Source organism: Cornus florida, unplaced genomic scaffold, assembly GCF_030987335.1.
Source record: "Cornus florida cultivar Cherokee Brave unplaced genomic scaffold, ASM3098733v1 CherokeeBrave_3.0.0_Hap2_Chr01, whole genome shotgun sequence".
Taxonomy (NCBI): domain Eukaryota; kingdom Viridiplantae; phylum Streptophyta; class Magnoliopsida; order Cornales; family Cornaceae; genus Cornus; species Cornus florida.
This window is the reverse complement of record NW_026775571.1, coordinates 22772823-22792262: the sequence shown is the minus strand read 5'-3', so window position 1 is coordinate 22792262 and position 19440 is coordinate 22772823. Positions and strand designations below refer to the sequence as shown.

At 30.2% G+C, this 19440-nt stretch overlaps 1 protein-coding gene and 1 long non-coding RNA gene across 2 annotated transcripts; one reads left to right on the top strand and one right to left on the bottom strand.

The window, feature by feature from the left end:
• The first annotated feature begins 10396 nt into the window (after positions 1 to 10396).
• LOC132269619 (major allergen Pru ar 1-like) lies at positions 10397 to 11282 on the top strand. Its single transcript, XM_059771126.1, has 2 exons — positions 10397 to 10615; positions 10791 to 11282. Exons 1-2 carry the CDS (start codon positions 10432 to 10434, stop codon positions 11078 to 11080), a joined length of 474 nt encoding a protein of 157 aa, XP_059627109.1. The 5' UTR covers positions 10397 to 10431; the 3' UTR covers positions 11081 to 11282.
• Positions 11283 to 12712: 1430 nt separating this feature from the next.
• Positions 12713 to 16180, bottom strand: LOC132293689 (uncharacterized). Its single transcript, XR_009477892.1, has 4 exons — positions 15603 to 16180; positions 14985 to 15497; positions 14302 to 14378; positions 12713 to 13145 (listed from the first exon to the last, which is right to left on the bottom strand). It is a non-coding gene; the product is annotated as an uncharacterized LOC132293689 (long non-coding RNA).
• Between the last annotated feature and the right edge of the window lie 3260 nt (positions 16181 to 19440).

Here is a 19440-nt window from a genome sequence, read left to right as displayed (position 1 = left end):
CTTTAAATATATCATTGTCTAATTAGATTTTCTTTTATTAAAAAACTCACAATAAAAGGTAATTTGTGTTAGTGTTTTAGAAAAATTATTTTATTTTACCTATTTAATTTTAATTGGTAATTGATTTGTGTCAAAGTTAACATATTTAAAATTGAATTATCAATAGCACTCCCTTTAATATTTAATATAATATATTATATTGAATATATTTAATGTAATATATAATATCATGAGGCGTGATCTAATATCTAATGTGGTGAACTAATTATTTATGCACCAATTAATTCATTTCAATATTTTATACACCAATTGAATTGTTAAATATTTTATTATGCATTAACACTTTTTTTACGAAGCAAATAATAATTAATTTATTAATTTATAAAAATTGAGTACAATTCTCTGATGTATTTTTTGCATATGAAGCAAATAATAATTAATTTATTAATTTATAAAAATTGAGTATAATCCACATCTAATATTTTTAATACATTTAAGAAATAAATAAAAAAGAAATGAGTGATATGCAATATTCTTTATTTTCAAAAAACTATTTTCAACAAGTAGTTTTATATGAGTTTTTGTTCTCCAAAAACTGTTTTGTAATTTTCCCAACTTGTAAATCAAAATCTACTTGACGTTAAACTTATTATTTGTCTGAGAGATATTTGTATTTGTATTATATATAATTGTAGAGTAATAATAAAATAGTATATTTTAAACTATAAATATGTAGACAAGAGTCCATTTACTAATAAAATTAACTAAATATATTTTTTGAATTAAATAAAACTGTTATTAATATATTAATTAAAATGAAAACAACAAATCAAGGGCAGAGTAGCCAAAAAAAATAAAATTGGGGGAGGTAGGGCCGCGGGGGGCCAAATTAGTAATTATAAAATCAAATTTTAAAATAAAATAAAATAATTGTAATTTTTTATATTGTTAAGAGTATGCGTATAAATGATATGGGAAGAAAAATGAAATGAAACAGCTGAGTTTGTCAAGTGTCAAATACTTTTTTCTTCTCCCAATTCATAACAAATAATATTTGTATGTGCGTGTATAAATATATATGTATAAAGTATGTTGCAGTAAGAGGTTTATTCAACTTTAAAGAGTAATAATTAATTTTATTTGCAGCATAAGGTAACCATAAATATAATTTTTTTTTTTCATTTTATTTGTGAAAAAATTAGGGGAGGAGGCCATTCTCGGATGTCTCCCTTTATGTCTCAGCTTCTAATTACATCTTCACAAATTTTTAATTTTTTTTGCAAATATTTAATTCATAATAATATTTTAACATATAAATAACTTGATATAACTATATGAATATGTATATCTATATTATAACCATAGAAAAATAAATAAATTATGTTTAATTCTAAATCTAACATTTAAAAAAATTCACCTAATTAAGAAATTCCTAATAAAAATTGTCCTCCAATTCACAATTTATTTAACTCACAATTTATCAAAAATAACATAAATTTACCAAGATTTGGTTCTATGTATTCCATTGCTAGGATATGGCTTTGTTTTAGATTATATGGATGCACTGGTTAATAAGCTTAGTCTCATCTCTTCATGTCAGGTCACAGAACCATGTAGATGACATACTATTGAAAGATTATGGCGAATAGTTTAATTTTATTGTTATGGATAGGATATGCATAGATATATATATATATAAATGGATATATACCACAATATAAGCTTGAGATCTCAGGATCAGTGGTTAGGATAGAGGCGTAAATTGCCAAATGAGATAGGTAGTTGAATTAGGGATGTGTGTGCCCTGGTAGAAGGAGGACTCGTGACCACATTTGTGTACGATTTGCATGGAATACCCACTACACGGTTGAGGCTGTCTTAATTTAGTGAGAGTCTTTAGTTTAACGACCTTGGTTTTGATTCAACCCGGTAGATCAGTGATGAACCGAAGATTGACCCGATAACGGATCCAGATGCGGAAGCAAGAAACAAAACAATGGTCTTCCAAGGCACAAAACACCTCTAAGACCCTAGGATGACCCTCCATGAGGTCACGGAACTCAAAGAAAGTATGTGCGGAAACAAAAGATAAACCAAAGCCTTACAAGATATAGATCATCTCTCAGACACAATGTGACCTTCCATGAAGTCACGGAACCCAAGGAAATAACCAGTAGCGGAGACTAGGATAAAAAGGTTAAATGGCACCCTATGGTACCAATGACAACCAAGGGAACAAAGTCTAGTTCAATCTAGACCATGTACGCCATTAAATGGCTTGAATAAGATTAACGAGATCAAGTAGGAATGAATGAAACACAGTTAACCTGTCTAAGCAACAAACCAAACAAACTCACAAGGCAGCTACATTTCGGTCGACCGAAATGGAGCATCGGTCTGCCGAAATGAGCCAGGAGAAAAGAGAAGAAAGAGCTCCCAGTTCAGTCGACCGAAGTGACAAACCGGTCGACCGGTTTAAGGCTCGAGATAAAAAAAAAATGAGTTTCGGTCAACCGATGTAGAGAACCGGTCGACCGAAATGGGCCTCGATAGTGAAAATGGCTACTGGAATTGGAGTGTTTGCTGAACAATTGAAATCAAAAGAGAATCGGTAGACCGAACTGGCATTTCAGTAGATCAAAATGGCTCAAGAATGTGCATATGAACCTGTTATGCACCTAAATTGAAGAAAAGACTCTAAGTCTTATTTGAATCCCCCATGGCATGATCAAATTGAAATACATGCACGTATGTGATGATGTGAACATACACGCAAGTGTAATATGACATTTTAAATATATTACAATGGCCTACGGCCTCATTACATTCCATTTACAAGATTTGACATGACAAACCTCCAAAGTTGATAAAATATACATTTCAAAACAAAATGTGGCTCCAAATGGGAACAAGTGCAAATAAGAACATGCTTGGCCCTTGGCTTCATGTTATACATGTCGAATACAATGAAAAGAGTGTACTTATGTACATATTACACAAATGGAATCAAGGAATACAAGTTTGATACAAAAGGCTACAACAATGGCACTTCATGCTAACATTTACATGAAATGGGAACTTAAAGCTACAAGCCATCCCAATGAACGATAAGCATCACGAATCAAGTCTTCGTACCTGAACAAATCCCCCAGTAACTTCGGGGTGAGTAAATAAGTTTACTCGTAGAGAATGAACATGCATTGACTTGATTTCTTTCAGATTTTTAGACTTACATGATACAATTCAAAAGGGATCAGGTCACCTAGTGTCTATATCAAAGTGAGACTCAGGGATCATCCTAAGCTACCCTAGAGTACAAACAACAAGAATCATGATACATATACATGTATGAAATAAATCAAGATTGGGATAATCCAAGGAACACGGCAAGAAGGATGCTTGAATATAAGTTAACATGAATTGCATTATCAATACAATTAAAGGTTTAGAATACTCTATACAACAAGACAAGAAAGGATACTTGAATACAGGCTAACAGGGATTACATTATCGATGCAATTAACATGATTGGGATATTTCAATTGACAAGAAGAGAGAAATGCGTTAAATCAAGATCATGACATAATATCTATGCAAGTAAACAAGATTGGAACATTCCAATTAGCAAGACAAGAGTAACACATGAAATCAAGAATAATGCATATATGTAATTTAACCTGATTGGAGCAGTCCAATTTAACAAGACAAGAAGTATACATGAACATAAGTTAACTAGAATTACATTATTGATTCCATTAAACATGATTGGAGCATTCCAATTAACACGATAGGTGTAGCACACGAAATCAAGAACAAGACATAATATCTATGCAATTAAATAAGATTGGAGCATTTCACATACACAACAAGTTTAAATATTTAAGGAATAGCAACTTATAATTTAAAGAGTGAAATCAACCAATGTGGAAAACTCGGATATCGCCCGGATTAAAACCGTACTATTGAGATCACTTTAGGGCTACTAACCCATGGGTACCTTTCCCCTAGTGTGCACTATAGTGTAAGAGGACATTCCCCCGTACTAGAACCAAGTCCTAGACATGTCAATTCTTGATTGATATCCCAAGTCCCAAAATCAACAAGTTATATAAGTCAAGATTGTATCAAAATACAAGAAATGCATTAACCACGTTTCATGCACAGCCAAGATTTTCGAACACATAAGTCATGCCATAAGTTCTCAACTATAATGGCATGTGAAATGTTAAGAAATCATAGTATGCATCTATATAGATTAGAACCAAGATATATAGCATAAGAAATCCATTGAAATACATATACCGCAAGTATAAGATTAATGATTTAATTATTTACTAAGCAATACATGAATAATTAAACCATTCCAAGACAAATGTGCATGTTCATTAAGTATATTAATGAAACCTAGATACTAAGAGTCACGATGCTTAATAAAAAGATGAAGGTACAAGGAATACAAGTCCGATTCATAAGTTAACACGAGTTCAATATCAAAGCATGATTAACGCGATGGAAGCATATAAGGAAATTTAATCTACTTAAAGGATTAAATTGTCAAGATTACAAGACAAGTCAAGGATCATGTCAAGGATAAGTTCAATGTCAAGTTACATGTTCATTTCATACAAGATATGACCATGTGAATCAAATCCCATACAAAGGAAATAATTAAATATAAGTTTCAAAACTTATCCGATTATTCTCAAATTTAATACATGTGAAGGAACTTGTCAAGGAAATCATGAATACAAGGTTAGAAACTTAATCAAGTACAAGGGACCATTGAATGGATTTTAATTAACTCGTTTAATTAAAATCTCTAGATTTTAAAATTCATCTAAATGATCTCAAATTAATATGTGTTATACAACATGTCAAGATTAGATTTAAGGGCACGATACAAGTATATTCCATGCAAGATACGGTCATGAGTATTAAACCTTAATACTAGAAAAATAATAAATGAAAATTTTCAAAACTTAATCAAGTATTTTGGATTTAATATATGTGAAACTATATAACATACATATCAAGAATATCAAGTCGGAATTCAAATGGAGTGAATATTACGCATGGAATAAATTAATTAATCAATTAATTAAATATTCTCTAGATTTTAAAACACTTCCGATTAGTCTCAAATTCACCTATGATAAAGAGCATGCTATGGCCTAATATAATATGTTAACACACATTGATTTCAAACTAATTAAGGCCACTTGAACTAATCTTTCACTTAAGATAAATATTAAATAAAAACTTCATTACTTATCCAAAAGCTCTCAATTTAATATATGTCAATGATCATATCAAGGGGTAAGATCCTATCATGCCACATGTTTAAAACAAACTATGGACAACCAGGAAAATCAAATCTCATTCAAGAAAATTAAATAATAAAATCTCTAGATTTTATATTTAAGCATGTAAAATAGTAGTATAAGCATCAATATCATACTATATAATAAGAATATAAATTATAACACCCCCTACCTCAATTTGAGATGAAAACCTCAAAGGCCTACCGAAAGAAAAGTGCTCCGAATCCGACGATGCCGAAGGGTTTTGTCTGGGACAACACGGTGAACAAAAATCCCTAAGAAGCCCCATGAAAATCACAACTTGACTTCAAACCCAAACTTGAAAAATGGTCAGAAATGAGTTCTAATAAGGGTGAAAGATGCGCGTCGTCAAGACAAGCATTAAATGTTAAGGTACTACGATGTTTCACTCGAGGGAAGTGACCGGAAAAAGAAGAAGAAGGGTGGCAGCCCCTTGGCAGCCATGGCTGCCGGCCAAGAGAGATGAGAGAGAGAAGAAAATCTAAATTTTTTCTCTTTAAGTCTCCTATTTATAGAAAATCTCAAAAAAGTGCCTCGAAAGGGCCTCGCCGAGCCTGGAAAAGTGAAATCTGAGCAAAAGTGCTCAAACGGCGAAACTCTATGAACAAAAAAGATTCTAAACAATAAAATATGAACAACGGAAGAAATGGCGTCAAAAAGCGAGTCCCAAGCAGAGAGATATGCCCCGAACAAATTCGGCGCAAATCGGGTTCAGAAACTCTAAAACTGGAGAAAAATGACCAGAAGGAAATTTTAAGAGTACACTACTTGATGAAATGTGAAAATGAATCTTGTACGAAGATCCAGGCTCCAGGAGAGATATTTTTGCAATAACTTTCATTAATTGCACAATGACCCCTCTAAAAAGTGAAAACTGCATTAATATCCCAGAATGAAAATATCTTCTAAAAATATTTTTTAAAAAACCCCTAAAATAAAATATCTTCAAAATATATTTACGAAAAACACCCCAAGAAAAGAAAAAGATTCTGAAAAACTGTGCATCCATGCCCCTATGGACACCAGGAGCAACCAGAGTACTTTTTTGCAAAAGTAAAGATACGTATTTCGAGGAAACCACTGAAGATGAAGACACATGAAGTCAAAAACCAACTCCGAGCATGAAAAGTGAGGTTGTGCCAAAAATTGACAAACGGAGAAAAGACATAATAGAGAAAAGGACAAAAAGTAAATAGTGTCCGAAAAGTAAAAATGCGGAAATAACTCGGTCCTCAAAGGAAGTTGTCAATCCGCACGAAAGAGTCTCAGAAACTAATTCCAAGCACTTGAGATGACACTATATGATAAGAAACAGAACTCAGAAAAGAAAATTAAACAAAAAAAATTTATCCGTAAAATTTTAGGAAAAAAAAAAGGAAGGAAAAGGACCAGGTCATTACATTTAGTGTGTATATTTATATACTTATCGACTATGTGGCTATGGCATGAGTTAGCTTTAGATGTGTAGTTTTCAGGTCTCTGTTTTGGTTGTCGTAGAAATAACTTGTTTGTGGACCTGACCAACTATTTATTTTTCAGGTCCATAGGTTTATCAAGTGTAGATATTATTTGTGCAGAGCAGAGACTAGTTATCATCACACTTCTAGTCATCTACATAGGATTCTAGTTTATATTTCAGTATTCAAATGTAGATAGTTATTTTAGTTTGGGATTTTATAAGGGTCCACATATAGATTTCCGAGTTGTATTTTTGGAGGATTATTGTATCAGAGAAATTTATTATTTAATGAAATATACTTTGAGGATTTAATTATTATTGTAGTCTTCCTTTCAGTATTTTATTTATTCTTTATTTATCTTTTTGTATTATGTATTCGATTATTGCCATATTGTTTTTTATATTTCGTTGCTTTTCGGGTGTGGGTCTGGCAACCTACACGTGAAAATTCAGGGGTATAACATGGGCACAGGCTTAGAGGATTGGTGCATGTGTCTATGAACATTTTAAATATTGCTAACTACTAATATAAAAAAATAAAGAAAAAAATTCAATTAAACTTATTGACAAGAATTTACTCTTTTGTGATGAAATATCATTTGTCGCTAAAAGATAAAAATTGATGACAAATAATTTGTCACTAAAAATCTATCAATGGCGACAAAGGCAATTTTTGTCACTAGAGTGTAGTTTTCTGGGACAAAAATTCATCGTCACTAAATGATAATAATTAGTGACAATATGTTGTCACTAAAAGTCTATTTATTGTGACAAAGTGAGTTTTGTCACAATAACTCAACCTTTTGCGACAATGCATCATTTGTCACTAGAATGTTGTTTGTAGTGACAACAAATTTTGTCGTTAAAATGCCATTAATTGTGACAAAACTATATTTGTCACAATAACTCAATCTTTTGCGACAATGCATCATTTGTCACTAGAAGGTTGTTTGTAGCGACAATAATTTTTGTCGTTAAAATGCCATCAATTGTGACAAAACTATATTTGTCATAATAACTCAATCTTTTGCAACAATGCATCATTTGTCATAAAAGCTTGTTTGTAGTGACATCAATTTTTGTCGTTAAAATGCCATTAATTGTGGTAAAGCTATATTGTCACAATAACTCAATCTTTTGCGACAATGAATCGTTTGTCACTAGAAGGTTGTTTGTAGCGACAACAATTTTTGTCATTAAAATGCCATCAATTGTGAAAAAGCTATATTTGTCACTAAAATCTAGTTAATCGCGACAAAGCTATATTTGTCACTATATTGTAATTAGTTGCGACAATATATTTGTCACTAAAATTAATTTTGTCGCCATACCATTTCCCGCCATATGGCCGGATGTGAGGAAATTCTCAAGGTAAATATTGCAACCACTTTTTGTGACAAATTTGGTTTTTGTCGAGTAAAGTTAGCTTAAGGCGACAAAGTTACTTTTTATCACAAAAGGTTATTTTATTGCGACAAATTCATCTTGTCGCTATAGTTTTTGTCGCCAAAGACCAAATTTGTAATAGTGAGGCTAGAATTTGATTCTATGTCCTTAAGACAGATTCGTTCTGCTATGGTGCTGACGGACTCTGTAGCGTCCTTCTCCTAAGATACAAAGGCCATTCTTTCTTCAGTAGCAGCACTGTAAATCGAAGAAATGGGTGAACCGATTCGGTGTTATACTCTTTCTCTAAACCAAACTCAAACTCACACACTAACACTACGTGTATGCAAAGGAGGGAGACGAAAAAAAGAGAGAAAAACTCAGAAGTAGAGAAGATTTTTGAGTTTTTAGTGTATTTTGCAAATGACCCAAGGTGGGTATATATAGGCATGCATGTGCTTTTTCGGTTGACCCGAACAGCCACGGGACATAATGGTTCGGCCTAAACCATCACTGAAAAATGGAGTGCACTAGTTCACACAAGTTGCAACCCTTAGATGCACTGGTTTAGACAGACACAACTATTCGTAAGTCCAACCCAATTCAAAACAATGAAACCCACTAGAGTAAGCCACACCTAACCCAAATATAAAATTAAGCCTAACCACCAAGGCCCAGATCAAAATTATGTTTAATAAAAAATTAATTAGATTTTACAATTCCCTTGGGCCCAAATCCAAAATCCAAACTTCGGCTATATATACACTTACTAGCTTCACTTTGTTTTCAATGTGGGACAACCACTTCCCACATATACATACCCGGCCAGTTAAACTTATCAAAACACCTTACTTTGGAACTAATTTCTCATTCACTCGGAAACGGATTGGAGAACGTAAATATACTACATTCATCTCCTTGCAGAGAATAACGCGCTCATCTATATATCCGCAAGAAATTATTAGCGGAACCTACTTTAAATTCCATCCAAAGTTTATGTTTTATATGCTCTGTTTCCAACAGTTTCATTGTGATTTAGGATTTTCTATCATTATAAATACATGTAATGTAGAGAGCAGAATCACCTATTCAATTATCAATACAACATCAGATTTATTTTGTAAATTTATTTCTCAACTTTGTGAATTCAAAATTATTTATAGTTCCTTGTGAACTTTCATATCTTCCGCTTACATAATTATTATAGTATACTGAAAATAAAGTTAGGCTGGAAAATTGAGGGACTAGTAAACCTGTGAATTAGGGAGAGTGGACTAAATAAAATTTAATAAACCTTGTCGCATAATCATATCTTATTTTCTTTCCAAGCCAAAGGTAGAGAGTTGATCAAAGTCCTCCCTATAGCATTATGGAAGTCATTGGGAACCAAAAAAAAAAAAAAAAAAAACAACGAAAAAGAAAATGTGTGGATTAATTTCATGATTTAGTTACTTGTAAACTCCTCTTCTTTTTTTTCTTTTTTTCTTTTCGTTTTTTTATTTTTTTGAGTTAATTTCTTTGTTCTAGCTGACTTGCTGCTCTAATTATTCATTGATCACATGTATATATATTTTTGTTGGTGATGGTGCTAGAGGTGGTGGTGTTGGTGTTTGTGTTTATTTTTTCTTTTTTGGTGGGATATTCTTAGGGGCGAAGGGCATAGTCTTTTCAAAAACAAAAGGGGGGTAGTTATGTCCCTCTCTTTATCAATGTATTCTTCACATATTCTTTACTTAAAAAATAGAATTCAAGCCAACCTTTGGAGACTATATGAATAATCCGAGGAATGATTTCAACATCTCAATTTAAAATATGTACTACTTTGGCTTGGCTGACTCACCGTCCTGAAAACTATTCAATTTATTAGATTGATTTTTTAATTGAGGAAATATGTCACTTGATGCAATAAGTGAAACTCAAACCATTTGATGCAATAATAATAATAGCCAATGTACCAATAGATGATCACAATCAATTAAATATTTAGAAGCCATGTGCAACAAACCTTTGCCCTCCATGTGCTAAAGGTTTTTTTTTATACGCAAATGTGTTCTATTAAAATATTTTAAGGTAATAAAGAAAACAATTAGTACTCTATTTGGAATCAATTGAATATTTTTAATTATAGTTGTCACAAGAGAGCCTCTAGCCTCGCACCATAAATACCACCTCCAGTTTAAAGTTTCTTCACAACCCTAGCTAATATCAATCTCTCTCTCTCTCTCAAATCTGTTTTTAGACATCATGGGTGTCATTTGTTATGATATTGAGATCACTTCCTCAATCCCTCCTGCCAAGATGTTCAAGGCCTTTGTTCTTGACGCTGACACTCTCATCCCCAAGATCTTGCCACAAGCTATCAAGAGTGTCGAAATCCTTGAAGGAGATGGAGGACCGGGAACCATCAAGCTCACCACTTTTGGCGAAGGCTAGTCTCTACCATCATTAGTTACTATATATATATATATATAATTTTATATTTTATGATTTCTTAAAAACAATTTTCAAAAAACTGAGCGACTATATTTCTTGATTATGGTTATATAATTTATTTCACTAAAAAAATAATGAAAATATGACATTTTTGATTTGTTGATATGCAGGAAGTCAATACCAGAGCGTGAAGCAAAGGGTTGATGGGATCGACAAAGAGAACTTCACCTACGCATACAGCATAATCGAAGGTGATGCTTTGATGGGCGTGGAATCAATCTCTTACGAGATCAAAATCGAAGCCTCTGCTGATGGAGGATCCATTTGCAAGAACAGTAGCAAGTATTACACCAAAGGCGATGCCCAAATCAACGAAGAACAAATTAAAGGTGGCAAAGAAAAGGCCTCTGGAATGTTCAAGGCTATTGAGGCCTACCTCTTGGCAAATCCTGATGCCTAGAGTGTCTTCTATATATTGAAATATATAGTCCCATGTGCGTGTTTCTGTATTCTATGTTAAAATTGTGGTTTCCATTTTTCTACTCCTGTCTAAAATTTTCTTTTTCCTTGATAATAAGTATGTTGTGGTTGTGATCAAGTTTCTTGTATTGCCAGATTTGATTGAAGAGTCCATGTACTTGATCTTTTACAAAGAGTTCCAAAGTCTGCTGTTGATTAATTAATTAAGCAATTAGTCATTATCTCTGAACTTGCAACTTTCCAGCTCAATTTACTATACATACATGTATTTTATTTCTAGTTGTAGGTAATCAGGGAAGGAGCCAGAACTTCAAGATGGGGGAGGAAGGATTTTAACTCTATAACAAAAAAATTTTAAATTTATAAATTTGTAATATAAATTTTTTTAAATACTAGTAAGAGTATATATATCTTGAAAAAATTAAAAAATGAGAAAAATACAAGTTAGACAAAAAAATAAATAAATAAATAAATTGATGTTAGAAAGAAAATTATGGAGAAGAAATGTAAAGAAATAAGCATTGTTAGAAAATCAATTTTCTTTATCAATTGTTTCAGTTTTTCAAAAATCTAATTTTTGGTAGAAGAAAATTAAGTGCTTTGATTCCACTTCAAAAAGATATACCTAGATGAGATTAGAAAAATATAATGAATTTTAACTCAAAAAAATTATTTTAAATTCAACAAGATTATTATTGAGTTATTAAACAAGATACAAATAGTTATAAAATTTGTTATTTAGAAAGTAATAATTAAAAGTATTAGCATATATGATATTATTATTGATGTTGAGAGTTTCAAAATGCTTTAGTTTATCTTCTTTTCAAATATTTCTAGAACTTACCAATAAATATTGTTATATAATTTTAGATATTTTTCTTGTAATACCATTTTACAAAAATGTTTGACAAAAAATGATTCATGCATTTTTACCAAACATGAGGGAACATTAGTTATTTTATGCATTTTTTTTTTTTCTCTCTTGAATTAATATTATTAGATATTGTACAACTATAATAATTATTTACCAAAAAAAAACTGGCTATAATAATAATTAGAATTCTACAACAAATTAATGTTCTTGCCACAAGACACTTCGTGGCAAAAACCTTCAAATTTCGTGACGAAAGCCTTTTAGCCACAAGAAATAGCTCGTGGCTCAGTCGTGGGCATAACCCCGTCACAGATTGCAAATAACCACAACTAAAAATTTTCGTGGCAAAATGTGAAACTTTTGCCACAAAATTTGAACTCGTGGTAAAATACCTCCTATCGCCACAAACTATTTCGTAACTAAATAACAATACTTTCGTAGCAATTAGCAATCTCGATATAGGAATTAATCGTGGCTAATTCAATACCTTTGCAACGAAAATATATATCGTGACTAATTTAACCCTTTTCCCACGGAATTCATTCGTGGCTATAAATCTAATTACTCACGAATATACGTCGTGGCAATTATCCAAAAAGGCCACAGAGTTCATTCGTGGCTATAAATCTAATTGCCCACGAATATACGTCGTGGCAAGTATCCAAAAAGGCCACGGAGTTTATCCATGGCTATTCTATTATTAATAAAATAAAATTTAATTTAATAACCAAAAATATATATTGTGGTAAACACAAAAAATATGCCACATATTTATTGTGGCACGATAAAAATTTGTAACAAACCTGTAAATTATTAACATTATAAACATAAGAAATAATATCAAAAAAAAAAAAAATATCACATCAACACGATTATGCAAACAAATAAATACTTGATATTGCATAAGTTACACCAACAAAAAAATGTATTGTTTACAACATACATAATAAAGCCCATCGCGTAAAAAAATGAGTCTTCGCAACTAAAACAATTTCAACTCCAATAATTTGAACCAAAACAAGCTAGTATCTTAAATAAAATCTTTCAAGATCTTAGACAAAAATGTGCTATAGATTCCTAAACAAAGGGCTTAAAGACCTGGACATACACTACTTAAACCATCTTAAACAAAAAGAGCTTGAAGTCTCATAGCATGAGCCCATCCAAAAATCTGCAAAACAAACACTGAATAAATACAATTAGTGCATATGTCAAAAAAAATGAATCCAAGAAAGAGTATAAATAGAGAATAAGAATATCAATTCATCTTCTAGATGATAAGGAAAAGTACAAAATAAAAAAGACAAAATACTACTATTAAGATTTATCACTAACAAGCTAAGCTTTGAAAAATCAACATCCGTTAAGAATATCTACTTTGTGAAACAAAATTGATCATCATACTTTTTTATAAGCTCGTCACTGCTTACTAACTTAAAATTTCTATTAGGTAGAGAATTAAACCATGAGTTTTAATAACTCAAATCACATAACCAGACTTTTACTATAAACTATTGGGCTATTACACCAAGCTAGAAGTTACTAACTTTATTTTTAATCAATCGACTAGTTAGTTTTACATAATTTTTAATGTTAACTTTTTTTAATTTACTTTGGCTAAATAATTAATTGTTTAGACAATCAAAATTAACCAAACAAGAAGAGTTTAACCATTCCATAAAACCATACACAAGATCAATTCTGACATGGATACCTATAATTGCGATTTAGAAGGGTACCTATAATTGTGATTTAAAAAAAAAAAAAAAAAAAAAAAAAAAAAATCACTAAAATTTCATGTAAAAAAAAAAAAAAGAAAAGCCTGCTTAAAAAGGATAAAACCTTAGCACACCAAGAAAATATTGAATTTGACTATTAGTCACTATTTTCATTTGATAATGATAAGAAAAACCTACTCAAAAAAAAAGATAAAAACCTTAAACAATTCATAAGTCAACTCAAAAAAAGATAGTGTCCCTTATGTGGTTTTACAAACCAATATTAACAAAGAATGTCTTTATAAGTTGAGTATCTCATTGATTATTCAATCCTAATTTCCATCCCTTCGTCGATCATATTACCATTAATTTAACCAATATTTTTATTTCCAATTATTGTCTAGACCAAACGTCACGAAGTTAGATGCAGACAACCATCAAGTTATTGACACAATTTGACTAAGTACGTAGAATCATTATGATCATAATTTCACTGAGAAACCATAGTATGTATTATTTGATACAATTATTAGAATAAAAAGGAAGAACAAAAAAAGGAAGAACAAAAAATTACCACATTACTTTCTGAGGAACAAAGGCTGCTATTACCTTTGAAATATAACTAAGAAAGTAGCATGATTGACAATAACCCATTTTGATCTAGTTGTGTTATCCTCCCACTTTACCTGCAATGGAAAGGCAAATTTTTTATATAAAATCACTAACATTAGAGACTTCTCAACCAAAATAGCACTCTAACAACTTGTAAACAAATCCAAACCAGCTTGAAATTGGACAAATTTTAGTTTGGCTGGCCAGATCGTTTAGAATTGCCACCCTTAGCTGCAAGTTCGAACTAATATATCAAAGAGAACTTAAAGGTATGAGAGGCATATTTTCACAAGAACAATTGCTTACCTGAAATCTTACCAGGCATCAATTTGTTAGGTAGAAGTAAAAAAGAAAAATAGATGGGACTTATCCAAATAGACATTGCATAGCCGTCTTATCCTCACATTTATGGTATTTCCATGGTACTTGATTCCTAAATGAGACTTTTAGATGCCTACAACTTTAACTCAATTTGAATACAAATTACAAGTGTACTTGATTTCAGGTGCTGCAATGGAGTTGGTTAAGATTATAAATAATAGAACACAATACAAATAAAAATAAAAAGAACCATAGGGAAAAAGACTCGACAAAGATCTTTGGAATGATAGTTAAACTTGAGATATCTACCCACAAGATAACTAATAATGATTTTTTTTCCCCAACCAAAAGAGATGTACCTTTGTTTCTGAATTCTTCTCGTCAAGTTCCCTCATGCCCTTACGTGATCTCAATGTATGGCAGATGTTTTCGAGTCAATCAACTAGAAATTGCTACCAAAAAAACCGAAACTGATAGAATGAAATGTGATTCTAAAGCCACAAGCTTGGATTTTTCCAATTGAAACACTTCCACTGGACAATTAAGACTATAAACAATAATAAAAAATTAACGAAAAATAAAAAAGTACATAAATTTCCATTGAGACAATTTCTCAAACACAATGTATGCGCACAAGAAACTTTCACCTAATGAATTCTAATCTTCAATCTATCTTCAAATATGGAAATCAAATTAAAAGAATACAAATACATGATATTCAACGAAAATAAAAATAAAAAATACAGATTATTAGACGATATTTGAAGAAAATATGAAGGAAAAAAAAAATCAACAAATATAAGATACTTGTCCTGCTACAATGCTCGTGAAGTAAAAGTTGAATAGTTTGCTTCATCCACCAATAACAAACCCTAGATTACATTCAAAACAAGAGAAAAAATACATCAAATGTTTTTAAGAAAATTGAACAAATATTAAAAAAAAATTAGAAATAAAATTGATTGAAATTTAAAAACCTGATATGCTTAGGCTTGAATGGATTTCAATGAAACTCTATTGCTCGCTTATAGATTTTAGAGAGGTAGAATCCTTCTCCATATTAGTTGCTGGTGCATCTCCTCCTCCTCTTGACCCCAACCAATGCCAACATTTCTCTCCAAAATTTCCCTTAAATTAATAAACCCTAAACAACTTATTGAACGTCAAAATCCGCATCAAATCCCCAATACAGAGTGAGAGTTCCTACCAGTGATAGAGAGATAGAGTGGAAGATTGAATAAAATCCCCAATACAGAGTAAGAGCTCCTACAAGTGATAGAGAGATCGAGTGGAAGATTGAATCAAATCCCTAATATAGAGTGAGAGCTCTTTCTGGTGACAGAGAGATCGACTCGAAGATTGAATCAAATCCCCAATACAGAGTGAGAGCTCCTACCAGTGATAGAGAGATCGAGTGGAAGATTGAAGAACAGATCGATTAGATGTGGTATTCTCCCCTATGGAAGAGAGTTTGCTGACAGTAGTGGCGAAGGGAGAATGAGAAACCGTATGTTTCGTTTAGCATCCCAATAGGGTTTTCCTTCTCAATTGGCGAAATTCCAGGCGCGAAACTTTGGCGCTTTCAAAGTTGAAAAAACAAAATTAATACGCAATATAAAATTTTAATTATAAAATTTTTTAGTACAACATAGTTTAATTATTTAAATAGCTTAAAAATTATCTAAATATTTTATAAAATGCTCTTCAAAAATTTGAACTAAAAATATTTACAATTCAAATTTTAAATTAATTTTATTTTTTCATTTTAAAAAGGCCAAAGTTTCATATTATCATAAAAATCAATCTAATTTTCATGTATTTAAGTAAATAATTTTAATAAAAAATAATTAATAACTCTAATTATACATAATTTTATTTTTGATATTTGGTTTCTAATAATTTTAAAAAATTAGTCATAATTGTAAATCATAATAGATCAACAACATCAAATAGTAAAAGATAAAAATAAAACTTATTAAGTAACTAAGTGCATAAAATAATTTTAACTACTTTTTTTGACTTTAGGTATGACGCTTTAATACATTTTTTTATTTATTTGCTTGGACAAGGTAGCTCTAGCGGACTTTTTATTACAATATAAGTTTAACAATGGAGTGATATTAGTGGTGATAATTTAAACCCACTATTTGTGAATGTTGAATCGTAAATAACTGAAAAAAAAGAGTATGAGATAAATATTAGAAAAGTAAATCGTATTAGAGAAGAAAATTGATAGGAAACAAAGAAAATTAATAGGAAAGGTTGAAGGAATTCTCTTAATTTATTATAATTAGGTATCATTGTATGGTAATAGTATAGAATTATTTTAGTTAGACTTTGCTTATTGATATTTTATTTAAATTATTTTTTAAAATTAATTATAAATTAATGATTTGAAATTCTCTAACCCCTGTAATTTTAAAAATAGATATATATATATATACCAAAATCTCTAGGTTTATTAAAAAAGCTCATATAAATATATTCTTGTTTAATAAATAGATAAATAGGTAATTTGTGTTAGAGTGGTAATTTGTGGTACAGTTTTATAGATATAGGTAATTTGTGGTAGAGTTTTATAGAAATTATTATATTTTCTTTAAATATATTCTTGTCTAATAAATAGATAAATAGGTAATTTGTGTTAAAGTTCTATAAAAACTCTTTTAAAAACTTTTTTTACATCAATTAATAATTTTTTTTTTTTTTTTTGTGATAGAGTTTTATAGAAATTATTTTACTTTCTTTAAATATATCCTTGTCTAATTAGATATACTTTTATTAAAAAAAAAAAAACTCATAATAAATAGATGAATATAGGTTATATGTGATAGAGTTTTATAGAAAATAAAATAGGTAATTTGTGATAGACTTTTATAAAAATAGGTAATTTGTGGTACAGTTTTATAAAAATTATTTTATTTTCTTTAAATATATCATTTTTTAATTAGATTTCTTTTTAATAAAAAAACTCGTAATAAATAGATAAAAAGGTAATTTGTTTTAGAGTTTTATAGAAACTATTTTAAAAACTCTTTTTATATCAATTAATAATTTTTTTATTAATAAATAAAAAGGGAAAAATAAGAAAATTAACTATTTAAATATTTTTAGTTAAATATAATAAAGAGAGAATGAGAAATTAGCATCCCAATAATGAAACCACTTTTTGTTGTTTTCCTTCTCAATATATTTGTGATTTTTAAAATAATGAAATTACTTTTTGTTGTTTTCCTTCTGAATATATTTCGTGATTTTTAATAGATATATATATAAACCTAATTGGAAGTATTTTTAGTCCAATTTTTTGAAAAATATTTTATAAAATATTTTAAGCTATTTAAATAATTAAACTATTTTGTTAAATAATGTGATATGAACTATAAATATCATATAAATCAAACTAATTTTCATATATTTAAGTAAATTAATTTAAATAAAAAATAATTATAAACTCTAAATATACATAATCTTATTTTTAATATATTTAATTTTCAAAAATTAGAATGCATATATGATGGGTAATTTGATAGAAAATATAAATTTTTGGAAAAGACAAACATCTAAAAAAATAAAAATAAAAATCATGTTTAAAATTATTTGAAGTATCAATAAATGTGTTTATACTAAACACACTAATTGACAAATGAAGTAAGAATACATCAAACATTAGTAATGAAATACATAATAAGAATTAATCAATAGATAGATAGATGATATTTTACTAATAGGCTCATAGCCTTATACACAAAAATATCACACTATGTTTTTACAATATACCTAAAAGTCATCCTTTAGATGCTTTATATATAAGATAATGCTTCAATCCTGCCCATCAAGACAAATTGTGTCATGCACACTAACGTGTCCCAATAAGAGGTTGACACTTCTTTTAAACTTAAAAAGATACAAAACATGGGTCATACCCATTTTTTAGAGTTAAACCTGATAAATCTATTTTTTCCTCTCTTTGCTCCCATCTGTGTATCTTGCTTCATCTACATCTTTCTTCGGCTTAAGATCCCTCTTGAAACTTTTCCAATCCCACTATGGCACCTCCTTACGGGTGGAGAGCAACCGGTACAAGAAGCACACCGCTTCTAATCTTCTTACTGAGAGAACAATCCTCTTTTAGACTTCTGCTGGATCACATCGATCCATACAATAGATTGTAGATACAAATTTGTTGCATAGAATATATCTCTCAAAGATTGATATGCAAATCAAATCTCATAACTAGAGTATAAATGAATACAAATGAAGCTTAATACTCTATGAATGATATATGTATGAGATGATGAATAAGATGAAGAATAAAATCTCTTTGATACTCAAGAAGGTTTCTCTATTTCTCTCTAATGCATCCCCATAATGTCCAAAACATTGTGTATTTATAACCCCTTGAAAAATATAGCCTTTAGGGGTAAATTAATTTTCCAAATCTGAAATTTTAGTCCATCTAATCGGTCACTTGAGTTATCTGTTGGTCTAAAGTGATCGGATATATGTTATACCTGTTCGGGCAGTTGGAGCATCTGATCGGTTAAATTATAGAAGTGATCAGTAGGATTAGATCTTGTTTCATCGCGCTTTCTAAAATTTGATCCATCTAATCGGTTACATAAAGCATCTGATCGCCCACTTGGACACATTTGATCGGTTACATTAGTGAACTGATCAGTCAATTGATAAACCACAAAAGATGCGAGTTCATTGGTTTTGGCATCCTATCAATAGTATGACTGATCTGGTCGGTCAAATGAAAAATAAATAAATTTTCTGGTTTAGTCATCTAATAGACAGCATGGGTTGCTA